Source organism: Colossoma macropomum, unplaced genomic scaffold (assembly GCF_904425465.1).
Source record: "Colossoma macropomum unplaced genomic scaffold, Colossoma_macropomum, whole genome shotgun sequence".
Taxonomy (NCBI): Eukaryota; Metazoa; Chordata; class Actinopteri; order Characiformes; family Serrasalmidae; genus Colossoma; species Colossoma macropomum.
In genome coordinates this window covers 18519873-18544585 of record NW_023494790.1, presented here as the reverse complement: position 1 = coordinate 18544585, position 24713 = coordinate 18519873, and the positions used below count along the sequence as shown (strand labels likewise).

Sequence of the window (24713 nt, the reverse complement as noted above, 5' to 3'; positions counted from 1 at the left end):
GGATGAGAGGAGAGAGAGGTGGAGGAGGGAGAGGAGAGGTGGCTGTGGTGTGGAGGTTTAAAGCGTGGGTTAGAGCCCACCCTCACTGTAATCACAAACTGCGCTACTGCTCCTCAGAACAATCAGTGCGCTCTCTCAGGGGTGACATCACTCCACTGCTGCTGCTGTAACTGCACTTCGCATGCTGGCAGTGTAATGATTTCTCCAGCTGAGCCCCTGCGCCTGCTGGAGTGTGTAGCCGACCGCTGGTGGCTGTACGAGACCCCTGCCTCAGAAACCCCTGCCTGAGCCACTGTGCTCTAGGGATGTAACACAATACCACTATCTGTATCTGTTTAGTGTTCAAAGTATCTGCATTTGTACTTGAGGTGGTTGTTCATATTAGCCAATATTCCAAATATTTTTTTAATGCATTACTATCAATAATCAATAATTATTTAGATATACAGTACTGTGCAAAAGTCTTAGGTCATTTAAGAAAGTGACAGGTAAAGCTGCATATCTGGGCAAAAAGCCTTTATTTGTACAAAAAAAATAACATTATAATTAATACTAGAATTAGGCCCAATCCCATTTAACCTCTCGCTCCTACCACTTAGCCTTACCCCTCTGTTTGCACATTCACGCTTAGGGGTAGGATGTCCCGATTTTTGGTTTGATGCAGGGGTAGAGCGAAGAGTTAAGGATACATGGCCCTCCGAACAGAGGTTTTTCAGAGGCACACTCCAAACTGAGTGTTAGGAGAAAAAAAAGAAAAACTGGCAAGATGGCTGCGCAAATGAACAGAGAAACACACAAATGTATTTCCTTCGTTAAAAAAATAAGATAACCATTGTATTGTCTTAGTTTAATGTCGTTTCAGTGTATTATGGTCTTTTCCTTCATAACAAACATAAAAATCACTAATAGTGTGCTGATATCTCAGTAGCTAGCTATCTAAATTTCCAGTCCAGCAGTACTGACGCCTGAGGTAAAACAGGAAAATTCAAAAGAGAACCTAAAGAATAGCTGAGTTTAGCTTCATGTCACTGAAGAACTAGGGGTGGACAATAATAAATAATTGTTGTATCCCCCGCCTCTTTGAAGACATATGATTCCCTAAATTTAACTAAAGACCAGCAGCGAGGTTGCTGAACTCTGCCATCACTGCAGACTGGCAGGGTCGCCAACAGAGCACCGCTAGTAGCCTGTTAATGAAGTAATGTTCTTTTTTATTTGAGGGTCCCATTTCATAGGGGAAGATTTCAACGACTACCCCTTGTAACTCAAGGGGCAAGATGACACTCAAAAACAAGGGGTAGGGCTAAAAATAAGAAATGGAATTGGGCCAAAGACTGCACAGGTCTATGAATAGAAATATAAATTCAGACATAATATAACAAAACGTTCAGACCAAGTTCAGACATTATTATAACGATCAACATGTATGCACATAACTTCAGCTGCATATCATGAACATCTACAATATGAACTCTACCACCATCATCACTGACAGGAATGAAAGCTGAAAGTATGTTCATATTACACATTTATTAGCATAACAAAATGACACAACTACATACAAATTAAAGAATTAGGATGTTTTGACAAGGAAATCATAGTCAGTACATATGTTAATCAAAACCTACTTGGCTCTACTGAGCTAGCAGCTTAGTTATGTTTTGCACATGTAGCCTTTAAGTCGGCACATTTTAATTACTTTAATCAAACAATAGAATTGCATGACAAATCTACTAAATCATTGTAACATCTTACTTCGCAGGTCATAGACTTTGTGAATTTGTAATTATTTTGGAGAATAATAAGGCCATGAAGAAACTAATAGTGTGCTGCATCTTTATATCTGTATTTATAGCTGTTTAAAATCTGTTCATGCCGAATAATGTATCCATACTCAGTTCCCTGCTGTGCTTATACTCAGACACAAGCAAGGCAAATAGATCTTCCAGCCAGAAGCTTGTTCGCTGTGCCGCGCCACTTCAGTGGCCTGTTCCGCTGCCCTATGTAAATGCTCAGGGCAGTTACACAGCTTGTGCGTGTGTTATTGATTGATTAAATAACAGGAGGCCAGCATGTTGGTGTGATGTAAGAGGTGTTCAGAAGATAGCAGTGGTTTTTCTGTCTTCTCGTAGGAGCACAAAGTTTCTCTGACCCCATTTGGTCTCTTGACTAGTTCAGCTGTTCGCTTTGAAATGCAAGGAGGAGAAGGAGGAGAAGCATTAATGCCATTGGAAACACATCCAAATTTTGAGAATGAACATACAGTACAGGTTTTATATAACACTGAAATATGTAAGAGTTTATGTAATGCAAGTTACTGTGATTATCACTTCTTTCTGGATCGGCAGATCGTTTAATCAGAGACTTTCTTCGGTTATCAATCTAATAGAAAATGCATTTAAACAGGCAGCAGTGTGCTAACCATAGTATACAATTAAGTGTGGAGAATACTGTAGGCTAATGGATTTTCTAAATTTTTTTATTATTTATTTTTGAATAAGGGTTGGGGTGGCGACTGCTAATCTGTCATAAAGGCATTTGCTAAATGAATCACCAAAGCGTAGGAGGGGAAATTAGCCGTACCTGCATCATTAAATGTGCTCGCATTATTATTGACATCACCACAAACAGCCAGTGTCATTTTTTACTGTAATTAACTGAAAAATACTCTCCCCTCCCTTCTCATTAATTGTGTTTAGACACAGGCTAGATTAAGGCTGTCAGTATTGACATTTATGGCAGGACTCAGCGGTAATGTAGCTGGATGCTTTGATAAACCTGTCTGAAGGCATGGAGGATATCATTATCCAGCGAGCGCCTCTCTGAAAGTGAATTAACCTAGGATCATTGACCATGTTAACGAGGGGGCCCTGATGTCCTGATTTTTCAAATAGACAGTGTCACCCCATGTTCAGCGATGTGCATGACCCTAAACGCTTGTGATTGAGTTAATTTAATCTCATCATATCACCATCACTGGGGCATTATCATTAGTCATCCTTCACTTCCAATCATTTATTCGGTTGCTCTTGCCCTAAGAGAGAGAGAGAGAAAGAGAGAGAGAGAGATATGAAAAGAGGCTGTTGGAATAAAATTAAAAAGCATATGGAAGAAGAAAGGTATAAGAAGAGTGGCCAAGAATAGCAATGGAACAGAAGCAACAAAACAGTCATGAAAGAAATCTGCATGAAAGAAAGCCAATGCCACAGAGGGACTTAACTCTCAGCAACATAGTGATATCAGAAGCAGGAAGAAACACACAAACACACACACACATGCACACTTGTCACATATCCCGGGGTTGACAGTGAGGGTAATGGTCTATTAAGTGCGACTCTCCTGCCAAACCCAGTCCAGCCAGCCGCTCTGACCCATAGCCAAAAGCCCCATGGTCTCTGAGCTCGTCTGCTATAGCCGTGCCGCTGCACTGGACTGTACAAAGAGCCGTGAGACAGGAGGAACACTGAGGGAGATTTAAGATGCATGAAGAGGAGGAAAACTAATGGGATTATCCTTGGGGTGCAGCCAGATAGTACCTTCCACACCCCCTCATGCCATATGTTCGTGTGTGTGCACCTAATAAACACATCAATCTGCCTGAAGATTGATGGTGTTCAAAGACTAGCTGAATTAACCTGATGCCACTCAAAGACTAGCTCAGCAGGAGGACGGATGGAGGTGCTGAATGATCCTGAGAAACAAAGAGCAAAGAATCAGAGACAAAAGCAAAGAGGGGGAAGAGAGATAAGAGAGTAAAGGAAGAGAAGCCTTGAGAAAGAAGTTTTTCTGTTGTTTTTTTTTTTTTTTTTAGTTGAATTGGCCTGGCCAAAATAAAAGTTGTCTAAAAAGGCTGTGAAAGGTCAGGCTCAGGACTTTTTGAGAGGGCATTGAGACTACCTGAACCGAACTCAGGCTGTCCTTCACCCATAAAAAGTAAAAGTGCCAGAAAGAGTTTCTAGCGCAATGTCATAAAACATAAATCCACGTTGTGCATCCCTGCCATAGACAAACCACTTTTTTCAGTGGATGGCTCTTAGAGAACCATTTTTAAAGGTTTAAATGATGTAAAGGTTCTAGAAAGAACCTTTAAATTGGAAATGATCCTTTACATCCCATGTGGCAAGGCCCACGGGCCAGGTCAGGCCCATGGTACAATCCTATTCGGCCTGTGAAATTATTTTAATTTTCTATTATTATTGGTCTGTTTCGCCCTGAGCTGCACTAGTCCCCAGCATGCACTGCAACATAATGTGCGTTCTGACCACTTCCCCCAACAACAATCTATGGGCCAGTGGTTACACAAAAAGAAAAGATGCCTGATGTCTAGTTCACACAAATAGGCTTAAAAACCTACCTATTTTTTATTTTTTGGCAAAATGTTAAGTAAAAATCAAATAAAAACACAGCTGGTCCACAGATTTATTGAGATTTTTTAATATAGCCCTTATAGTGGTTGAGTTTGACACCACTGCTTTACATCATAGGAAGATCCTTTAAGCCTTTAAGATGTCCTCTTTCTCAAACCTGATTCTTTAGGAAACCAAAAGTGGTTCTTGGCATCACTCAAAGAACCCTTTGTGTTAACAGGACCAGCTTAATTTGAGTTAGAAAGCCAATTATATGTGAACCGTTATTAGCTACTCTTAAGAAGATGGAAAAACAATTTAGGAGTCTGTCTGCTCCCCTAAACAACAGCTTGTCTTGTGAGAGAATGCACGACTTGGTGGTTGTAGGTCATATAAACATGCAGTTCATGATACTTCCGGCCAATTAAAATCAAACTACTGAAATGTTGTCTAAACAGCCTACTGGCTTGTCTATCTTTGAATTCAGCATGAGCAAGAGGGCAATCCAGACAGACTGGCCTTACGACCTACAAAAAAGTACACAGCATCATGGACTAATTGAATGACATTGACAGCAACCAGAACTAGTTGGATCATAGCAAGGAAAGAACATCAATGCTAGTTTATATGGTAAATAAAAGTCTCAAATGAGTATTTTATTTAGAACTGTTTAATTCACATACAAAGTCTTGGACACCTCCCCAGCTTTGGTATGGGTCTAATAACTGAAGAATAAACAGATGAATGAGAGTGGAAATGAAACACTGATGCGAGCACAGCCGTAATAAACAAGGCAGGTGTTCGTTTAACTACTGTTTGTGAAAAAGCTCCGATTTGCAGAATTGTGCTGCTGCTGAAAATCTCACTTGAAGGCAAACAAGAGGTGAAATAAGCCCACTCTCTCCCTGCTTTGTGATGGAAATGTCATTGTGTACTATGTTATTTAACAAGTTGTCAGATTAGAGGTAATGCATCAACCTGATCTCACTATTGAAGCCTAATGACAGGTTGAGTGGGATAATGGTAAAAATAGCAGGCTGTTCTAGCACTTTCGAATCTGGCTGTGGATTTGTGGCAGAGACTAATATGAAAGTGCTTTGTCTTGGCGAGATTTCATCTCTATTCAGCCTGCTGCTTCTCTTCTCAGCAGCTCTACAGAGAGCGAGGGCTGAGCACTTCGGGGAGAGGCAATGAGAACACGTCTGGATGGGTTCCGGAGACGTTGTCTGTGGAGTAAATGTGGTTTTGGGGGTCAAGAGGAACTGGGGCAGAGAGCTATTCTCAGAAGGCTTGAAACAGAAACCTTACGCTGCCAAAAAGATTCATGGTCTCGCCAGATCTGGGCCTAACCAGGAGAGAGATTTTTTTTGTTTTTTTTGCGAGTGTGAGTGGGTGCTGTGGCCAATTTCTGCTTGACATAGCAGAAATTCTACACACATACACACAGACCACAGCGCGTATTTATCACATCCCACAAAACCTGCAGAGCCCATACATTATGGCATGTGCATTATGGAGCGTGTCAGATATGAATGTGTTATTCTAATATCAACCACTATTTATTTATGAAAGCATGTATCGCTTGTCTTTGTGTTTGGTCCAATTAAGCGTGTCCCTTAGGCATTAGCCTCAGTGTTGTAGAGAGGCTCTTTATGTAAAATAGCTGAGGTTTCACAGTTGCACGCTGGCTCATTTGGGCTGAATGCCACCGTGTTTCAGCAGGTCTGCTGCAGCACACACACATACTCTGTCACATTCCTGCAGCTAAAGCCTGCACCTTCCCTAAATGAGACACATCATTAGTGGCTCCAGAACCAACACCATAACAGCCCTTCAGGATGTGGCAGCTATGCGTGTCTATGTGTGCGCGTCTTCTCCTGGCATCACTCTCATCAGTCAGCAATCACTGCTCTCATGACACTGAGAACATGCTTGTTAAGTCAAATCTTTGCACTTAAGAATAAAGACAATTATTGTCTACATAATGCTGGTGTAGTCGTGCCAATAATATAGAAATACTAGTTCCAAAGAAATGATCCGCTCATCACAATTATCACAAATGTACTATTCAGCCTTCGAATAATGATACAATGGATGCTGCAGTTTTTCACAGGCGGCCATGTTATCGTCCTCGTTTTTCACCCAGCTCTTTCAAACTCATTTTTTTAATCTCTGTATTTTCATGTTGAGAACAATTGGCTCATTTTGTTCTTGGCAAGAGAAGATTGTTGCTGCTCCCATTCGGTTGAAACGCTCTCTGTCAATCAGGGCGGCACTGTGGTTGTCGCCTAATTGCCTACAAGAAAAGAGAAAACTCTGGAGGCTGCAGTGCTATAACAACCTCCATGACATCCAGTGAGAATCCATTGTGTTAGTTCTTTATATTTAGCACTGCTGTGGAGGGGTGATGTGGAGCTGGGGTGCGTACATGTGCAGACCAGGAGCTGTTGGGATGGATCCATGTTTAGATGCTCATTTTGTTACTTTCCAAATAGTTAAGTATACAACCTCATACATTTGTGGTTTCATGGTAATTTAGGGTTTAGTGTCATGGCTCATTTAATGTTTCTATCCTTTCCTGCATCTTTTGGCCTCAAGGCATTAATGTTGGAGCTTTTTTTATGGCTAGTCAGCTAATCTGGGACATTATCACACATGGGACAAAATGTAGGACAGGCATTCATTACCTTGGTGGTTCATGTGCCTCTTACACTATGGCCTCATACAAATGTTCTGTGATTAAACCAACTTTGAAGTCAAAATCACTGGCCTCGTCTGCTCTCTGTTATTATGGTCCAGGGACTTCATTTGATCATTCTCTGGGAAAGCCAAAGTGGCATGAAAGGCAGTGGACCAGCACTGTAATGTGTGGCTGACTTGCACTTACTGGGCATTGTGCAGTTAAGTCAGTTTCCCAATGTCAAACACATTTGCGTGTTTTTTTTTTTTCTCATAAGAACTTGAGTGATGCCATAGGATGTAGATCTTCAAATCTGGACCTTGAAAACAGTTTTTGGCCCTATTTTGTAATCCCTGGTAGATACTAGGTGACCAGTCAGTTGCTTCAACAGTTCCGTTAACTGCCAGTGATTACAAAATCCAGAACTGGAAACTGGATTTGAAGATCTCTGCCATGGGAGAACCACTTTTGGGACTCTGAATGATCAGTCAATTGATTTCAGTTGGTTCATCCACTGAAAGGTTCTTTAGGGAAGCAAAAGTGGCTCTTCTATGGCATAGTACCAAAAACTGGTACTTTTTTTGGCACCTTTATTTTTAAGACTGTACCTCCTACCTGCAGTAGAAGCCCTGCAGCATGGCATCAAGCCCTACTGCCAGCATCTGAGCTGAGGTCATCTCCTCAGCAGGGCAGTCTGGACTGCAGGGTGAAAGAGAGGTCAGTCTCTCATTTAGAAGAGGGCGTGGCATGTCACAGCTCATCAGAGTGCAGCCTCTCTCCCACCTCACTTCACTTCACTGCCCAAAAAAACTGAAAAAGACGGGCAGGGAGACGGAAATTGGCCAGGGAGAAAGGTTGTTAGAGGGCGAAGCACAGACTCTGTCTCATTGTTCCTGGTCATAGGCAGAGGATATGGCTAACAGGCATTGTCTGTCTTCATTATGGGGCGTGAGAAGCTACAGGAACATCTCGCTGTGGCCCAGCTGGAGTGTGCCTTTCCTCTGGCTGGGAGCTGCAGAGGATCTGGCCAAGGACAGGCAGACAAGCCAATTCTCCTCGGGGAGGGTAATGAAGTATGGTGTCAGGCTTTGCTCTTCCTGTAGAAAAGGTGTGAATGAGTAGTATTCGCACAGGGATTTCCTCTCATCACCTTCACTCACATCTCATTTGATTATTTACACATGCCACAGATGGTTTTTGCAGTCTTCATCACTTAGGAAGTATTGTGGATAATATGCTGTAGGCACACTGAATGGATTACTACGTTCTGTTTGCTTGCATTGCTAATTGAAATACTTACTTTACATATTCATTCCCGGTGCCGCTCTTTTAAAAAATGTTGTGTGAGCGATGTAATAGAAGAACCACTTTCAGTTTCCTGAAGAACCATCTGATAACACAGCGCTTGAGGCCTGCTACATAACACTGCCACACCTATGCCATAGACATGTCATGGCAGATGTAATGTGCTGTCATGAGTTGTCATGACAGATTTTGTTCAGTATTATAACAGTGTAACATGTACTGTAACATGTGCCATAATGTTTGATGTCATGACAGCTTATGTCATGTGATCGTTTTTACAGTATACACTATTTAGCCATCATCAAACATTATGATATATATCATAATTATGATATGAGTGCCAGTGATGATGAAACATTTCTTTTACTGGACCTAATCTGTCATGGCAACTGATCTGACGTCTGCCATAATATGCTTATGCCATCATTTTGCCAATGATAGTAAAAAGGTTTTGAGTAAAGAGTGACAAACCGTTTTTGGAAATAACGGATTGTGAAGAATTTTTTAAAGATCTTAAAGAACCCTAAAATAATAGAAAGGTTCTTTACCAATTTAAGGGTTTTTGTAGAACCTTTATATTATGTGGATGTCCTTCACTCTTTAAATCGGTCCTTCACAGAACCCTTTTTGACGCCTTTATTTTTAAGAGTGGCATAATAAAAATTAAAATGTATGATTAGAATTGAATAGTTTAATTCCAAAATGATGTATGTCCATTTGTAACAATTTTGCTTAGAATGAGTTTTTGAAAAGAATAACAGCCTATTAATATTGAAAATCACATTTTTATTTCTAATATAGAGCTGATGTTCCTTGTATATGTAAACCCCACTCCTAACAATGTATATCATGAAAAGAAAAATCTTGAAAGTGGTCTGTAACAAGTTTTAGAACAAAACCCTTCAAGTATAGACATGTAGATATACCTGTAAATATATAGGTGATACTTCACTGAAGGGTGGTGTCGTTTAGGCTACAGGACAACTACATAAGCCTTTCAAGGCATCTGACATAAACCTACATAAACATTTACTCATCTTATTCCAACAAGCGTCAGTTGTCATACCACTTTCTGCGGTGAAATGTCATCAACATTGATAAAAGCAGCTTTTATAACAACTGAAACTTTTAATCAGGCTTTATAAATGTTTATGTAGGCTTGCGTTGGGTGTCAATAAAAGCTTATGCAGCCTCATGCATAGTGCTCTTCTGTAAAGTAAAACAGTGTGAGTATATGTACCAGTATGTGCATATTTTATGAACATGTGAAATTTCCCTGTAACCTGTAAGCTAAATTAGCAGGAATGTTTAGTGTAGGTGAGAGTAATTATCAGCGGTTAAAACAATGTCAGTTTCACTGATGGCAGTGCAGCATACCTAGTATATTTTATGTGCGTGTTGTGGTGTGATTGCTTGTAAGTGTGCATGTGTTAGCTATGTGGGCTCTGAGTGGGGTCAGATAAAAATGCTTTCTGCCACTTTATTTATGAAAACAAACAGCAGCCAGTGTGCATGCAAATAGAGCAATTATGTGAAGAGGGTAGCTCTGCGTATGTGAACATGTTTGTGCATGTTCGCCTCTCTCCTAAGGTGTGATGGCTGTGGGGATTGTGTGGTGCTTGAAGTGAAGTAATTAGAAGCATGTATTGTATTTCATTTTATTTTTTTCCCTCTCTCTACCCCTTTCTATAAAATAAGTGATTGAAATGAATTCCACCTACTGTGTTGTATCACTGTTTAACAAAACAATAATTAAAGTTGGAGGCCATCTAGTGGTGTGCTTGCGTATTGCATAGCATGATCCGTCTGCACTGCCATTTCATTTCACCAGGAAATGCACTGATGAGAATGTACTCAAAAAATGACAACCAGCTAATGAGGATGTAGATTATATTCATGTGAGTGAATATGCCGTTGCGTTTTCTGTGAGAACACACTGCCATCAGCGATTTTGTTCTGTACGTCTGTTTTTTGCATTTTTTTTCATTTGACTATTTTAAGTGTTGAATTAAAACAGACTAGTGTCATGTGTTATGTTTTTTAGTATTATATGTGCTGTGTTTATTATACTATGACTTCCAGCTTTATGTTGGTATCACAGCATTTAATAATCACAAATCGCCTGTATGAACGTGTTTATGTGCACTCCTATATCTATTGATAGACAATGACAAGCACATTTCTTCAACATTATCATTTGGCACTTTAGCTCATTAACTCCTGTCTTACAGCTTATTAAACATTCTGGCTTATTTTGCTTTTGCAGCAGCCGGTGTACACCACACTTCCAGTACATTTTTTAATAACATTTTATGTTTTACAATAATGTTTTTGAACTATCCGTGTCTGTACTGCATTGTTCATTCAGAGGAAATTCATATTTCATTAAGAAATGGAACACCTACATGTACCCTGCCCCAAATGGACTTCAACACTTTCCAGAAGTGTTGATGAAGTAGAGAAAATGCATCCTAATTTCCCAGTTGTCATGTATTTCTTTCGTGTAATAGCCTCATTAAAATATGAACGATCGATATTAGGTTATGAAATATGAACGCTGCTCTTTGCTGGTCCATTAGAGTGGCACTAGATCTTCTTGATGCATTGCATAGTTTGGAAAAATTGTACACAGACTGATAAAATATAGCCTTGTTTGGGCCTCAGTGAATAAATTTAGTGTACTTTGGAGTTTTTCCTGCTGAGATGAAGTGGAGCTGTTTGTTTATGAGGGCTTTGAAGGAAAGAAATCATCAAAAACTCTCATCTGAAAAAGCATTAATGCACATTTGTGTTAATTTACGGTGATTTCATGTGCTAAAATAAGCCCCTGTGTCTAAGTGTGCTTAAACGTTTTGGATGTGTTGGATTTTTTGCACCTCTCTCACTCTCTCTCTCTTTCTTTTTCTCTCACTCTCTGCAGGAAAAAGGCAATATCAGAGTGGTGTTCAATGTGGGCACCGACGACATAAACATTGAAGAGACCTCAAAGTTTGTAAATGATGGAAAGTACCACATAGTTCGCTTTACACGGAGTGGCGGTAATGCCACCTTGCAGGTGGACGATCTGCCAGTCATAGAGCGATACCCCACAGGTAAGACCCCCTCCGCCTGCATATGTACCCTCACGTAGACACGCACAATAGCAGTAATAATAAAGGCTGGCGGAGCTCTGGAGCAGAGTTTCAATCGCAGGGTTACGGCCAAAATGCCTTTTGTCTGTGATTGTACTTTCGCTCCGTTCTAAAAAAGGTAACCCTGCTATCCTTTTCAAATGTCAGCAGTGATGATGGCTCGGGAGGGTTTATAAGGCTGGAAATGTCAAAGAACGGGTTATCCAATTCAACAGCCTTGCAGCTGCCTGAAAAAGCCTTGACAAAAGCTTGACTAGAGATCAGAGATGAGGAATAATCCTATTGCTCTCGTTTGTCAATCACAATGAAAGAGGGAGCTGTTTGTTTTCAGTCGCAGTTTATGGCAAGCTCTTTTGTAGATCACACTTCCATTATAAAGATTATATGAACTCAGTCTTCAGGCATATCCTCAATTATTCCTGTCTTTCCTGAGGACCAGAGGGAAGGGATTTTTGAGAAAATATGGTTAATGTTCTGCATGTTAGCTGAGACACTAAACTAGAGCAAGCCCACTCTTAAAAAAGATGGTTCTGTAATGAAGAGGATTCTTTATCAAAGACAGTGGTTCGATATAGAACACTCATAGAACCATTTGCATGCTTAAAGCGTTCTTTGCATTATGAAATCGTTCTTCAGGTTGATGGAGAATGTGTTGTATATGGTTCTATATAGAACCTTTTTTAATAGTGTTCTATATAGCACCAAAAAGGGTTCTATTGTTACAAACTTGACATCGTAACAATAGAAGGAGCCATTTTGGTCCTCTATAGGACCCTTTTCACAAAGGGTCCATTTAGAACCATATACAACATATTCTCCACTAATCTGAAGAACCATTTCATAATGCAAAGGACACTTTAAGCATGCAAATGGTTCTTTAAGTGTTCATGGTACATTTTTTTTTACTAAAGAATGCTTGAAAAACCATCTTTTTTAAGAGTATACTTGCCCCAAGTGTCTCTTAGTATTATTGCCCGAATGTTGTATTATATTGCTCAATATGACGTTATTCTTCACTTTGAAGAAGCACAGAAGATTTGACCTGCAAAATGATTAAAGACAGCTTGATCCCGCATTTTAATCCACGGAGCTTATCGTGAAATCAAAAATGTCAGCGTTTCATATCCTACGGTAGCTTCTTTGAATGCAGCCCTGGAGATAAATCGCACGCTCATTATTTCCACATTTCACGTATTAGTCAGGGGTTCCACCGAAATCCATTTTGAGATCCGGTGTTGTCCATATTAAAGGAACGTAACAGGATTACTCTAATCCGCGGTCGGACATTTTGTGTTTGCAGCAGCTCAGGCGCTCTAACTAAAGGAGTTTTCTCATGTTTACATCATCCAGTGTGTACAAGCGCAGGTTCACTATTGTTGAGGCCTGAACTTGTCTGTCACGAGCACAGAATTGCATACGATACAATGCACAAAGAGGAAAGGAGGAGGAGGAAGACGAGCTGTAAAGAGAGAGAGAGGGTTTATTTTTGTTTCCTCTAGATCTTTTCATTGTTTAATATAAATAAACTGAACAAATGCCCCGAGCAGCTGTCAGTCAGAGCAGAACACAATCAGAGCTGGTGTTGGTATGGATCTGTTCAGATGTGACGTGTCTCTCTGCTCAAACGCTCGTTCAGATGAATCTATTCTAACATGATGGTTCCCCTCCGTGGCGCGGCTCCATTTGTGTCGGCGGATCTGGAGAGCGAAAATTAGCCTCATGAATCAGTGTCTGAATGCTAATTAACACAGTGTCTCAGACGGCATGAGCAAAACTTTCTTCAACCAGAAGAAGAAGAAAAAAAAGGCACATGACCATCCCATTTAATCAGAACTTGATTGACTCGGCTTTGCAGAAAGGAGATGATGAACCAAACAGAATTTGAATTAAGAGTGAGAATGATAATGGCAGCTTTTTCCTCAATCAGCTATTAGTTCTTCCCCAGTCTGCTATTAGTTCTTTATCTGACACAGCATTTGTGTGCTCTCATTTATTCTGACATGCTACACACTTATCGCTTATTTGAAGCCAGAGGGAAGAATTGATTGGCCCACTCTGCCGTTGCATCTATTGATAGCATTGTATTGTTCAGTAAGCGACTGCAGCGGACAGGCATTTACTGACCGCCTGCTTTCCATTCAATTCACTTAGCCTCGCCACACCTACTACATTCATTTGCCATATAACATTTAGATTGCCGTATCAATCATGCGCTGCCTTTTGTTGCTTCTATTTTTTGGGGTAGTAACTGTCAAACATAAACATTTACTATAGCATAAAGGCATAGGCCCAGTGTGTTATGCCCACTGAAAGTACCCCATCATGTAATGCTCATAAAATGCTTGCTGACTACAGTACTATAATTAACATGTAGCTATTAAATATTTTACCTGACGCAGTTATTATTTAAGATTAAGCGTGTATCCATGCTTTATTAGCTGACTTAAGTGGAACATGAAAGAACATAAAGGAAAAGCTACCGAGCTACCTCAGCATTCATTAGGAGCAAGCCCCCAGGCTAACCTCCTCATCAAAACACAGCATGGCCTCAGTGTGTGTGTGTACATGCAAGTGTGAGTGTGTGTATGTGTGTGTGTGTGTGATTATGCGACCATGCATAGAAGGGACATAGCTAGAGGGAGTGAGCCAGGGTAACCAAACAGAACTGAAATGCCCTGAAGACCTCCAAACAGTATTCTCATTAAAGAGTTGATGAGTTTTGATTTGTTAATTTGGTCATATAATTGATCCATCTATGATCCTCCCTCAAATGCATTCAATAAAAAAATATCATTTGTGTCATTAATATGTGATTGTTCCTGAAAATGCTGCTGTTACAACTGAAGTAGCTATTGTTTTCACTAAATCCAATTGATGGATCTGTGTTCTGCCCACAAATATGTTCAGGTTGGACATAAAAACTGGCAAAAATACCATTTAAGCTAATGAATTTAGGTTAGAATTTAGAGTTGCTACATGACCTAAGCTATCCAGTTTGGAAAAGACATCCATCTGTGGACAGAGCATGGACAGGTCAGTTGGATTGATTGGAACAACCTATTTTAGTTGTAACAATAGGATCTTCAGTAACAATCATACAATAATAATACTGTAATATTTTTCTGACTGTGACCATTATGAATTTTGATTATGATTATTCCTTCTACTTACACTGTTTAACTTGTTGCTAGGAGAAAGGGTTAAACTGTTTTGATCCCTCCACTTCCATTAATGAGAACTTATAATGACAGGCCTCAAATACAGTTATGATGAACAAGTGTTTCATTTTTTACTACGAGACTCGCATTGTGCTCACAAGTACTGTTTTGAGAGCGTACGGTTGCTGTGAAGAGCATGCCTTGAAATAAATTTTCGGCTTCACTGCTGGTGTGTACAACAATCAATAATCCGATGTTCCTTACAGCTCTAACAGCCCCAATACCAATTTTTAAAGCTGTGATTTGGCAGAAATTGCCTGTTTTATCTGGTGATTACTACAGGCTAAAAATGCACAAATGGATCCCGCACTGATCCACTGACAGAGATGGAGAAAGGAGGAAAGCAGGGTAATAGTGGGGTTTTGGACCACGTTTCAGTCATCCAGTGATGCTCTTTGTATGAGAACCTTTCTTTCACGTCTCACTCCTCCTCTTCCCTCCCAGCAAATGAGCCAAGTCTGGCTCCTGTGGCCGTGGGCAGGCGTCACACTTAAATCACGTCTCCAACATGGTGTTGAGCCATGTCTGAGCAGCAAGTCATGCTTCACATTTGAGTGCCATATATAGAATTCTGAGTGCTGCGACCAGCAGGGAAGACAGGCATGCTTATGTTTGAGAATTTAAGGTTTAGCTGAAATTGTATGGCCACAAGATGTATGAATCATAGCACATTTTTGGTACTCAGATGCTGTGAGGGAGTATTGAAAATCAAACGTGCCTGTGGGAAATGAGCAGAACACATTTTCTCATCCTCTAGACACTTCTACATCTCCCCTCTCTGGTCGCTATGTAGTCAAATCTAGAAATGCTTATTTTCTACAGCTCCTATTGTAGTCATACATTAATTGTATGAAAAAGGAGAAATATATGCAGAGATGTTGAGTTGATTGACAAATAACAAGTTAATGACTCGGGGGTAAAAACTGTGCGGCGTAATTATACTTTCTAGAAATCGCAGCTAGACAGGTTCACCTTTCATTTCCGACTGAAGATAGGAGTAGCAATTATGTGTAGGCTGTAATGGAAGTGGAGTAAATGTTTTCGGCTGAGCTGAATTCAAGAGAGCATAAAGCTGGCCAGTGGATAATGCATTGTTTTGTGTGAAAGAGCCAAAGTGCCAATCTCCTGACCTGGTGTAGCATACAGATATCCACATGTAGAGCAGCTCGCTCCCAGGTCACAATAAGCCTCTCTATTGTCAGAGGATTTTGGATTAGAACCGGAAATGTACATTTATTCCTATGAAGAATCTCTGAGGACGAAGCTTTTGTCAACGCCTTTATGTCAATGTATTTGCATGGGGCAAATGTTATGTTCTTCTGATAACTGACTGATATAACATGTTTCATTGTTTTGCTTATTTCCCTGTTGCCTATATTCCTGAGTGTTTTGCTGATATTTTGATGTCTTTAAATGTATTGTTTTCTTATAATTAGTGTGAGATTTTAGCTTAACATATAAATGAATGAAAATATTTTCTTTTAGATAGCAGTTGTGTGGCTAAAATCTAATTGGTTTGCCAAAAGCTTGAATGTACTGCACTGTCAATATTTAGGTTAAAATGAGCAGTATATAACTAGATGAAAAATCTGCTAAAAAGATTTAAAAGGATTATCATTTTGTAAATGTATTTTGTAAATGAGTGACATGGTATTTAAACTTTTGATTTTGGTTTGTTTCTCATAACCTTAAGAGAGCAGGTGACTATATTTAACGTACTGCAGTATTTCTCATAATATCGGGATAATTTGTTTGCTTAAATAATAAAAGTTAATTGACTGATTATCAGTGCTATGTATGTAATCTTGGTGTACCTAATTTTCAAACGGAAAAAAATCAGAGAGCTGAGGCAGATTTGTCACTGTAGGTTTTAATCTTTGACCTTTCAGATTTTAACAATGAAATGTCTCTTTAAACTTTAAAGGCAACATTGATAACGAACGCCTGGCGATTGCTAGACAGCGAATCCCATATCGGCTTGGTCGAGTAGTTGACGAATGGCTACTCGACAAAGGTAAAAACATTGATTAAAACTTTAAATAAAAGATAATTTGATCATAAGCAAGTGATATTACTGCACAAACGATAAACCATCTAAAACATAAATCCCCTGTTTAACAAATTTTAAAACTTTAAACAAATGTAGTTTGTAATATTTGCATTGTACAGTACGATAATGTGTTGTTATACTGCATATGTAATCAGTTTTACCTGGCAATCACAGGTTAAAGGGACTGGTAATATACTGATAAATCTCAAGTTAGTTCAATCATTAAAATATATTCACATATATTTTTATATATATATATATATATATACATATGCATATATACATATGTCATTAAAATGCTTAAATAATGTTCACAACTGTAAAAAAAATCTAAATGATTAATTAAAGTATTTGTCACATTTTCAATTCATAGACATGATGTTTAATTCATATATGTTTACTTTTATGCTAAACATATTGCTTTTGGAAACTGCTAAAGTGCACAGTTTAAAAGTTAAAGCAAATGTCTCTTAAATAGCTTCAATGATTATTGGCATCAGATATGAAGTCCCTTTAACAAGCAAATTAAACACATGAGAAGGGAAAATACTTCTGAGTGCATGCTGTAATGTATGTAATAACTTGAGACGTTCAGAGTGATTGGTTTTGAACTTTGCTTGTTTTTATTTATTTTTTTGTTTGTTTTGTTTTCCTTTTTTAATGAAGTTATTATCATGATGAATGATTCATGTGTCATGTAGTTGTAAAACCATCATCTCACGTAAGCCTTATTTCAGTCTAATTAATTTCAATTGCCACTGCCCTTGCTGAAAGGCAATCTCATCAACAACAAAGTTTTACTGATGAAGTGTGAAAACAAATCGTTTCCATCTGTAGTTCTCCTGCTTCCAACTCTCACTTCCACTGGCAGAGAACCTTTTGCCACCTAAAAAAACATTGGATTGTCCTTTTAGCAAAGCTCCATTGATTAGTCAGGAGCCAGTTTCTTCATTCTCTTCATTTGTTTGCATTTTCAACAACAGCCCATCAAATCAAAGTCGATAAATTACTGGTGTTGCTGTTAGCATTAGAGTAATTTATTGCTTCCATGATCCTCAGGAAGAATAAGGACACTTTGTAGTGTGTTTCACCGTCAGAACTTCCATCATTCCTCTGTGTGCATGAGCGTGTGTGAGAGAGAACGTGTGAGAGTGCGTGTATGTGTATGTGTGTGAGTGTGTGTGTGTGTATGCGTATGCAGTGTGAGCGGGGCTGTTGAACACTCTCGTATTTGTGTAACGTTGTCCATTGGCAGGTCGACAGCTCACCATCTTCAACAGCCAGACTACTATAAAGATTGGTGGTTGGGAGCGGGGCAGCCGGCCATTTCAGGGGCAGATGTCTGGCCTCTACTACAATGGCCTCAAAGTGCTCAACATGGCCGCTGAGGGCGACCCCAATGTACGCGTGGAGGGCAGTGCCCGGCTGGTGGGCGATCTGCCCTCCTCCTCTATCACCCCACAATCCAGTGCCTCGGCCACGGGGAACCGCTCCGAAACGTCACCCTCACTCACTGATATTACCACCACCACAGCATCCAACCGCCAGGGCAAGCAGACCACCACGCCACAGGTCAGTAATCACTCCATTACTTTATAGTCTTCTTCATGCATCTGGATTTCGGTACGCTCAGTGTCGTGACGTGGTGGTGATGATATAGCTTTTTTTGTGGGGGTCACTGAGGAGTGGACAGGTATTATTATCTGCCTGTTTTATGTCAAGGGTCAAAACGAACTGTCCCAGCATTCTCCGGCAAACACAAATTAATCCAGCGTCAGGTTGATGTGCCATAGTTGTGTGTGATTGTTGGGAGTCTCTAGAGCAGTGCTGCCCAAAGCAAGGCCCATGGGCCAAAAAACTTGTAACTCTTGGTACCAGGGTTCGAATTAGGTCTCTGTTATAGGCCCCCCCTATAAGGACCCTAATAGGAGAGACAGAATTGAACTTTGGGGGCTCATTTCCTTGAATGAAATGCACATTTTCTGACAAAATGAATGAATGGTCTTCTTTTCTACGTTTTCATTGTGTTCTACTTGAGATTGCACCCCCTGGAAAAACTGTAAACTCACTCAGCCCAAATTTTTAATGTAACTGTACAATATATTGCACCAAGCCGCATCACTCAGGTTTAAAACTAGAGAGTTTAAAACTCGCATCTCTAACCGCTGAGAAGCTTCAGATACTTTAAGTCAATAACAGCCAGGAAGACACAGAAAAAATAGATACTGTTAACAGCCAACATCAGACCAGACATATGACCAGAATTTTACCCGTTTGTCCAGCAAACTCAATTTTAATTTGGTTTTACTTCTTGTAGAACCCACTGAACCTGCCTGCTGTCAACTAAATAAATATTTTATACCTTAGTAATATGTTTTAATTAATTAATTGAGAAATTAATTTCTTTTGCATGTTTTTGGACTGTGGGAGGAAACCGGAGTACCCGGAGGAAACCCACGCAGACATGGGGAGAACATACAAACTCCACACAGAAAGGAACCTGGTCACCCGGCCGGGAATCAAACCCAGGCCATTCTTGCTGTGAGGCGACAGCGCTACCCACTGTGCCACCGTGCCGTGGAGGTACTCCGGTTTCCTCCCACAGTCCAAAAACATGCAGTCAGGTTGATTGGACATGCTAAATTGCCCCTAGGTGTGAGTGTGTGTGTGAATGTGTATGTATGTCTGTCTGCCCTGTGATGGACTGGCGACCTGTCCAGGGTGTATCCTGCCTTCCGCCCAATGATAGCTGGGATAGGCTCCAGCAACCCACCGTGACCCAGAAGGATAAGCGGTTTAGATGATGGATGGATGATGGATTTCTTTTGCTCAGCCACCTCTGCCAGGCCAGCGGGAGATCAGTGCTGCATAACAGATACAGTACAAAGTACAACTACACCACATACTGCGATACAGTAAGACCGCTAGTGAATGCCAAGTTCACGTTCATTTTTACATCATTTTGTATAAATGTAGTGAAATAAAACCTTTTAAAGTAATTTATGAATTTCTCATATTTGGTATTAACTAATTAACTCTTCACAAACCAGCTGTTTTTCAAATTGAAAGATACAAAGTGTATAAAAGACTTTACTGTAACACTGACTGAGGTGACAAACCATTAGCATTTGTGTGTTTATCTAAAAGACTTTACTTTTTTTTCATGTAAATTTCAAGCTACATGTGATCTGCTGTGCTTTTTTTGTGGTCTCATTCCGGGTTTAATTTAACACAGTAATGGAAAAATAATGAGTGGGGCACTGCAGAGCACAGATAAATTAAGCAGTGTTGGGAGTCGCTGAGCGCTTATGGAAAGGCTTCCCAGAAAAGTGAAGGCTGTTATAGCAGCAACAGAGGGAATCACAGCAGAATCACAACATATGAATGCCTGTCGTTTTGGAATGTGATGTTAAGCAAGTACACTTGAATGTAATGTTTGGATGTCCACATCCGTTAGTGTGTGATGCACATATAACTTGAATTGACACCCACCTACTGCTTAGTTTGTATACTGTGATGTCTTTTTGGCCCTTGGCCCACCACTTTGGCCCACGAAGATAAAATGTTTGGGTACTTTGCTTTAGAGTGTTCTCTGTCATTCACACTCTTATAGAATGGTCTCTTCATTCACATTCTCATCCCCACAGAGTTGTAATATATTTACACTCATTTGCACCGTTCTAGATTGTCGTCCCCCTATCACAATATTCTAGAAAGTTCCCTGCTTATTCATACTCTTCTGTAATGTTCTCCCCCATTCACACTGTTCTAGTATGTTTTTCCATTGACCCCTCTCTAGAATGTTCTCCTCCCACTCACACAGTCCTAGAAGATTCCCCCCCATTCTAAACTGTTTTTGAATGTTTCCCCTGTATTTTGATCAAGGTTTTCCCCATTTACACGGTTCTAGTATATCTATGTCTTCTCCTTATTCAACACTGTTCTAGAAAGTCCTCCCCCTTTCACAATGTTCTAGAATGTTCCCTACTTATTCACACTCTTCTGTAATGTTCTCCCTCATTCACACTGTTCTAGAATGTTCTTCCATTGACACTACTCTTGAAAGTTCTCCTCCCATTCACACAATCCTAGACGATTCTCCCCTATTTCAAACTGTTTGTGAATGTTTCCCCTTTATTTTGATCTAGAAGGTTTTCCCCATTTATACTGGTCTAGTATATCTATGTCTTCTCCTTATTCACACTGTTCTAGAATGTCTGTGTCTTAGACAGTTCTCTCCATTTTTACTGGTTGATTTGGGTTGTCAGTTCTTGTTCTGGAACATTATAAAGCCAGCTGCCAACATTAAAATGTCAGTGTTTGTTAGGCAGTGTTGGATCAGTGTGCCATGGACTTGAAATGTTATAAAAAATAAATGTCTCCATTCCAGGGCATATGGCAGAGTGTGTTATGGGTAGTTTTCTAGTTTTGGACACTACTCCACTATATAGTGAATAGGGTATCTCTCTCTCTCGCTCTCTCTCTCTCTCTCTCTCTCTCTCTCTCTCTCTCGCTCGCTCTCTCTCTCGCTCTCTCTCTCTCGCTCTCTCTCTCTTGCTCTCTCTCTCTGTTCAGTACTCAGTATGTGGCAGTTTTAATCAGTGCCTCAGACATCAGCAGGGCCAGTTTAAAGCACTCATCACTCCTTCAGACAGAAGGGGTCTTCAGAAAACTAAGACCATGGCACATTGAAAAGCCGTGGCAGGATTATGTGTTGGGAACAAGCGGACAGTTGAGCTCCAGCTGAGCCCACTCGCTTCTATCGCTAAAGTGATTCTTTTGCTCAGCCACCTCCACCAGGGCACTGAGCACGCTCAGACCAGCGGGAGATCAGACGGTGAATGTGTGATCAAAGAGAAGTTAAAGGGAAATGGAACTGCTGGGTCCAAGGAGGGTGCAGTCGGTCAGGGGTGAACACTGTGTAGTGGACAAGTCTTTTCTTTTTAGTGCTCTTAGAGGAATAAATAGTGCATCTGCTCCCTCCATCCCCCCAACATTCTCACCTGCTGCTTCTCCATTACTCTGTATTGCATTGGCTCGCTTTCCTTCTTTCTGTATTGCTCTCTCTCTCTGTGTCTGTGGTGCAGTGGGTGGTATACGAGGCATCACTCAGACCCTGACAGCGAACTCTAATTGCAGTGCTGTAATTACATGTCAGTGCTGCAGGCTGAGCGTGCTGATTGACAGGCCTGCTGAGGCCAGTCCCGGGCTGATGGGCTTGTGTCCTCATGCGTGACGCCACGCGCTGTGATTCAGCCTCCACGACAATGAAATCATAATTTGATATGGTTAAAACTAATTCTGGGCCTACGTATTAAATTACCTCTCCGCTCAAGGGCACCCCAGGCACATTGTGTGAAACCAGCGGTTATGCGAAGACGGATATTGTTTGCACAAACCTAACATTAGGTTATCGTAGCCTCATCTGTGCAGATCCTGCTACAAAATGGTGGTCCGTGCAAGGAATGTGATGGTGGGAAATGTTGCCATGGAAATGTGTGACTCCCCTCCTCTTAACGCTGCAGTGTATCTCCTTTCAGCTCTCGCTCTGTCTCTTCTCTCTCTCTCTCTCTCTCTCTCTCTCTCTCTCTCTCTCTCTCTCTCTTCCCAGCTGCTTGCTCTGTCCTAAAGCAACCACTTCATTTATGAAATATCTAATGCAGTAATTGTGCTTTAACGTTTAATCAGCAGTAAGAGCTATAGAGAGGGAGTGATGTGTGAGCCGAGTGCTCGTGGATAGGCGTTGATTACAGATGTGTGAAGTTTCCATTAGGTAAGAGAGCTCTCAGTAATCACTACTAATGGCACTTCCTCTCTCCTCTGTCCCTTCTTAGCACTTTGGCATGCGTCTGCCGAGACACCGCTGTCAGGCAGAATTAAACACACTTATATCAGCCTGAAAAGCTGTGGAGAGTTTTTAGGCTTCATTGAGCATATGAAAATCAGTGTGCATAAGAATGTCATCTGATTATGTGCTTGATTGTTTTATCTTAATACAAATGATGTTTAGTATTTATACAAATCTGCAAGTAAAAGACAATGTATAGGCATTTGTTACAGTTATGGGATAGTACTTCTATTAAGAAAGAGGCAGCTCAGGTCCTTGCCTTAAGATCCAAACATGAAAAACAGCAGTTGACTCAAAAATGCTTGTATTATAATAAACATTAAATGACCCATTCCTGACTTTTTTTTGAAATAAGAGTTTGATGTATGTAAACATTGTTAAAGTTTCAAAATGTAACATTTACTCCCCACTCCATACAGTCCTTGTATTTAAATGAAGCCAACGCTTTTACATTTATCCACAGATTCAGCCAACAGCCATTTAGTCCACTCATTGATAGTAAAGTTATAAATGTTTCACCTGGGCTGCTTTGAACAAGGCACAAAACAGTACAGCCAATCAAAACAGAGGTCATTTACACATGTCAGTCTTAAAGTCACAGTGTCAAAAACAGCTTGTTTTAATGTAAAGAATAGAGCCTTGTAAAATAGTCTGGTAAAAATGAAATATGACTGTTTTTGGTACATAAACCAGAACAAATGTCATAAATGCACTTCAGGGGAAAAATAAAAACAAAATAGAATATAGGCCATTTAACTAACAAAGCATTTCTGTCTTATTGATTATTACTGCTTGTAAAAGGTCTTCTGCTGTGTTTTGGAGCGCACATTCATCAGAGCATAGGCAATTATAGGCAAGGCAAGGGGAAGTTTATTTAGATTGCACATTTCATTAACAAGGCATTTTGAAGTTCTTTACATAAGACCAGATAAAAATGTCATAAAGAAATAAGAAGAAAATTGAACTTATTAAAATAAATATAACTTAATATAACATAATATTACACTTACTATAAATATTAATTTAAATCTTTTCCACCCCATAGTAAAGGAGATCACCGCCCGGAAGGTTCTAATCAATCCCTGCTATAACAATCTTAGCCATTACACCCAGAGAGTTGATTAAACCTCAGATTACAGTTACACTTGATTAATTTCTTGCACCCTCAGTGAGGAAGATCACATAAAGTGGCTTTCACTGGATGTATGGCAGCAGCTATATGAGAATGTTCTTTGAAGCAGTGGTGGACAGTATCATGTACTTCATTACTGTTCGTCCGTGTTTTTTGAAGTATTTGCACCATTGGTTTAAACTTTTACTGCCACTCCACTCGCAGCAAAATGTCCTACTTTTTACTCCCTCACCTGAAAGATATTGCAAAGCAAAAACTAGATTTTCCATAAAATCTGAAAGAATGAGGCACTTTCACTAATCAAACCAATCTTAGTGCACCTTTTACTAAATCTCTCCCCTAAATACCAAATGTCCAATTATATCTTAGCATCAGTAACTAGGCCCAGGCACCTCAGACAAGCCTTTAGTATTAAAGAAATGTTGAAATGTTCATAGGGATTGCAATTTTATTTTATTTCATATTCATATATTTATTTACTTATTTATTTAAATTTCATAAACTAAACACACAAGATATTAGATTGTTAGAATATATTAATAATATTTTACAAAGTGTGTCATTCAAGCCCTGGATTTGTGTACTTTGTCACTGACTGCTTTGACAAAAATATAAAAATTTAGCTCCAAAAATATAGTGAGAAACATAATACAAGAATCTACAGTGTTTAATAGTAATATAGTATTAGTAGTAATTCAAAAAACACAAATAATCAAGTGTGCTCACTCTTGCGTTGTATATTTCATATGATTATTTCTTTTCTTTTTTTTTCATGCAAATCCTAGCAAGACACGAATATGTCTGCACTGGAACCTTTAAATTTCTTGGGTGATGTGACATCCTACATTAAAATCACATTTATTGTGCCTGACATAGACTTTTTTGTGTGAATGTGGCTGTTAATGCACTCAAAACAAAAAGTTGTCTCTATGGTACCGTGTACTTTTTAGGACCTCTTCACACCGGAGCATCAGGTTTCAGACATCAGACAAAACACGTTCAG

General features: G+C 39.9%; 1 protein-coding gene across 3 annotated transcripts in view; it reads left to right on the top strand.

Moving 5' to 3' along the window:
- nrxn1a (neurexin 1a) overlaps positions 1-24713 on the top strand; it is a 197089-nt gene that overhangs the window by 153653 nt on the left and 18723 nt on the right. For 2 of the 3 annotated variants that reach the window (XM_036572433.1, XM_036572432.1), the window contains 3 exons: positions 11252-11423; positions 16605-16694; positions 17986-18302. In XM_036572433.1, the coding sequence (XP_036428326.1) occupies positions 11252-11423; positions 16605-16694; positions 17986-18302 (579 nt within the window). The remainder of the gene's footprint in view (positions 1-11251; positions 11424-16604; positions 16695-17985; positions 18303-24713) is intronic. The other variant, XM_036572434.1, reaches the window with a different exon arrangement.